General features: G+C 40.4%; 1 protein-coding gene across 1 annotated transcript; it reads left to right on the top strand.

Annotated features, from left to right (window-relative positions):
* Window positions 1-1,919: 1,919 nt before the first annotated feature.
* Window positions 1,920-3,034, top strand: LOC116518803 (olfactory receptor 1009-like). Its single transcript, XM_032232336.1, has one exon. It carries the CDS (start codon window positions 1,974-1,976, stop codon window positions 2,904-2,906), a length of 933 nt encoding a protein of 310 aa, XP_032088227.1. The 5' UTR covers window positions 1,920-1,973; the 3' UTR covers window positions 2,907-3,034.
* Window positions 3,035-3,474: the final 440 nt, after the last annotated feature.

Here is a 3,474-nt window from a genome sequence, read left to right on the forward strand (position 1 = left end):
ATCCAATTTCTCTGTGTGCGTGTGTCTGTTTGAGAGAGGGGGGAGGGAGGGAGAGAGGGAGGAAGGAGGGGGAGGGAGAAGAAAAAATGGGAAAACTTATTTTGCAAGGGGGGGAAATGCTGTCGCTTTAAATCGGAACTGAGCATGCCTGGCTGTGGAATTCTGGGAGTTGAAGTCCACAAGTCTAAAAAGTGCCTCACCAGCCCTAAAGCTGACCGCACATCACTGCTTTTGCCAGGACAGCTGGTGCTCCTAATAAAGGAATATTTGAGTTAACTTCAGAGGGTTTGACATGTTTGGAGAGCTGGGTCAGAACACAGTGGCTGAACCTAGGTTCTCCTTGATTGATCCTTATCTACTTTTTTGGTGCCCTGCATGACTCTCCCCTCTAACCAATCTAAATGCAGAGGAAAATGCTTTGGCTACAAAGAAAGACCTGGCTAGACTTTTTTCTTCCAAACTGCAAAGTGAGATTCCCTTGATTAAAGCCAGGTTAAGATTGACAAAACATGTAAGCAAAGATATCTCTCACATAGTTTCACCAATTACATCTCAACCTCATCTCCATAAATAACCACCTCCCGTGTTTCAAAGGAGAAAATCTGGCACAATGCTGAACCACTTTAGCTCTTGGCCAAATTACAGAGTCCCTGCTTTAAGAAAGAAGGCAGGAACGTGCCATTCCCATTTCAAGGTGTCTTTGCAAAATAAAAGCCTGCTCAATACTTCACGGAAAACAATTTTTTAAAAATGTTTAAGGAAATTGGTGGGAAAGATGTGTATAAAACTACTTAGAGAATTTTAGAATAAAAGAGCTGGAGTGGATCCTGGAGATCATCTTAGAGATCCCCTCCAGCAAAGGAGGGAGCACCCAAGTAGGTGATTCCTAACATTACAGGATCTCTTACTGTAACCCACCTTCTATATGTCAACCATTCAAATACATAAGGACCAGGGGCGAAATGCTACCTGTTTGGATTGGTTCACCTGAACCAGTAGGATGCTTTCTAGCTAATATAAATCATGCAGTACAGCGGATTCCCCCCCCCCCCCCCCGCTGTTCGATTACCTCACCTTTTTAACTCTCTGTGCATGCGCAGGATGTACTGTGCATACACAGAGGTGGTGAATGCACACATGTGCGCTCACATTGCTACCGAACCGGTAGCAAAGGTAACTGGATTTCAGCCCTGATAAGGGCAGCTGTCCTGACTCTTAGAGATCTGACGTGTTCCACAGATTCTAAGACATAGGTGTATTTTGCAAAGACAACCAATGAGAAATGTGAACTAACAGGCAGAAACTGAAGCACTTTCAGACTAAATACAATTTTTTTCAGTGCAAGTAATGGTTATGCCCTCTGGAACAACAACAAAAAGTAATTATTGGTTACTACCTGATGGTGGCACTACACTCCCCAAAGGCTAGTTAAGAAGGCTGGAGGACAAATATAAAGAGGTCTTTCTGTGTTGCAAGACCAGAAATCCTTCCCAAGGAGCCCTTCTCTGGAACCCATGCATGGTTTTCTCTGATCTCACTGCTTAAAAGGATCCTCTCTGTGCAAAGTACAATTTAATCCCAGGTAAGAGTGATTAAGGTTACAGTCAGGAACAAGAAGGAAATAAATTTCATAGTTGAGGTGGACAGAGGGGAAAATGCAGTGTTACAGCATAAAGAGATTGCAGCTTTTTATGGGGTATGATTTCAGGACAAGAGAAATATAAAATTGCAAAATTTGGAAAGGTTAAGAGGCATATTTAGTAGATTACACACAATGTGTGCAATCTGTTTTTTTTCTTGTTTTAAATCAAGTTTCACTTGTTATCCAAACTTTCTATTTTTGTTAGATGATAGCTGAAATTGGGGTTTTTTTTGTTAGAATGTCCTTTTTTATCTTCTTCCATTCATTGTCAATGTTTTATGATATTTTGAGCTAAACTTACATTTCACTTTTCTTTGCAGAAAAAGCAGAAATGGCGAAAGCCAATCACACACTGGTTAATGAATTCATTTTGATTGGATTTGCGGGATCTCCTGAATTACAGGTTTTGCTCTTCATTTTCTTCCTGATAATTTATTCCATTACGTTGCTGGCAAATTTTGCAATGTTTTTATTAATCCAAATAGACTCTCGACTTCACACCCCCATGTACTTCTTCCTTAGTAACCTGTCATTACTTGACCTTTGCTATTCTTCTGTGGTCACCCCAAAGATGTTGATAGGTTTTCTAACGGAAAGCAAAACCATTTCCTTAAGGGAATGTGCAGCACAAATGTGGTTTTTTGGCTTCTTCGTGGGTGTTGAAGGTTATCTCTTATCCTCCATGGCGTATGATCGGTATGTAGCTATTTCTCATCCATTGCTTTATACAGTTATGATGTCTAGGAAAACATGCCTGTTACTCTTAGTTCCACTTTGTTTTGCTGGACTATTAAATGCCATGACACACACAGTTATGACTTTCCAACTAACTTTCTGCAAGTCCAAGATCAATCATTTTTTCTGTGATATCCCTGCTGTCATATCCCTCTCCTGCTCTGAGACACAAATCAACAAGATGGTGCTTTTTATCATGTCCTGTACTCATGGCTCTCTCAACAGCATTTTCATTATCATCTCTTATATCTATATTCTTTGTGCCATCCTGAGGATGCAATCTGCGGAGGGGCAGGGGAAGGCTTTATCCACCTGTTCCACCCACCTCACTGCTGTTTCCATCTTCTATGTCACCCTCTTCTGTATATATGTGCGGCCCAGCCATAGCTTTCTACCAGCCCAGGGCAAGGTGTTTTCTGTGTTTTATGCAGTGATCACCCCCATGTTAAACCCACTGATCTACAGCATAAGGAACAAGGAAGTACAAACTGCTGTAGGCAGGGTGATCAGAAGAAAGGGACTTTTATAAACCAAATTAAGATTTCCAGCTTTGTGTAAAATGAAAAAGACTGATCTTAATATTTTGCTTTTGATGGAATAAGTCTGTTTTAATAATCATAGTAACAATAGAGGCAATTCTGAGCTTGTCTGAATCTTAATTAATTCTGTTTGGGTAAATTTTTTTCAATGCGCGCGCACACACACACACAGACACACAAACACACAAAACAATGCCCTATTTTTCCCTAGATACACATTCTGCCCTAAGGAGTGGGGACATTCAGTTTTCCATAACTTTCCATATAGAATGTGGAGCTCATCCTGACTGGGAGATTCTGGAACTTACAATCTTCATATACCTAAGGACCACCAGCCTGGTAAAATATTTTCTACCTTTAAGCAGAAGGGTTTGGGATTTTTTTTTTAAGTTGATTTTCCTTTTAGGTTTTTCAAATGTGTCTCTATAGGCTAAAGTCAAAGGGTCTCATACAATACTATACAACCTTAAGTGTGGCCCCCAAAATCCTTCTAAAGGTTCCATTGAATTGAAATTCCTACAGAAAGTTGAACGACAAGTAACAATGCTGACTATATTT

Source organism: Thamnophis elegans, chromosome 1 (assembly GCF_009769535.1).
Source record: "Thamnophis elegans isolate rThaEle1 chromosome 1, rThaEle1.pri, whole genome shotgun sequence".
NCBI classification, from domain to species: domain Eukaryota; kingdom Metazoa; phylum Chordata; class Lepidosauria; order Squamata; family Colubridae; genus Thamnophis; species Thamnophis elegans.

Bases quoted from the DNA above. Each gene is read 5' to 3' on its own strand.
- LOC116518803 (XM_032232336.1), top strand. From the start codon at position 1,974: ATGGCGAAAGCCAATCACACACTGGTTAATGAATTCATTTTGATTGGA.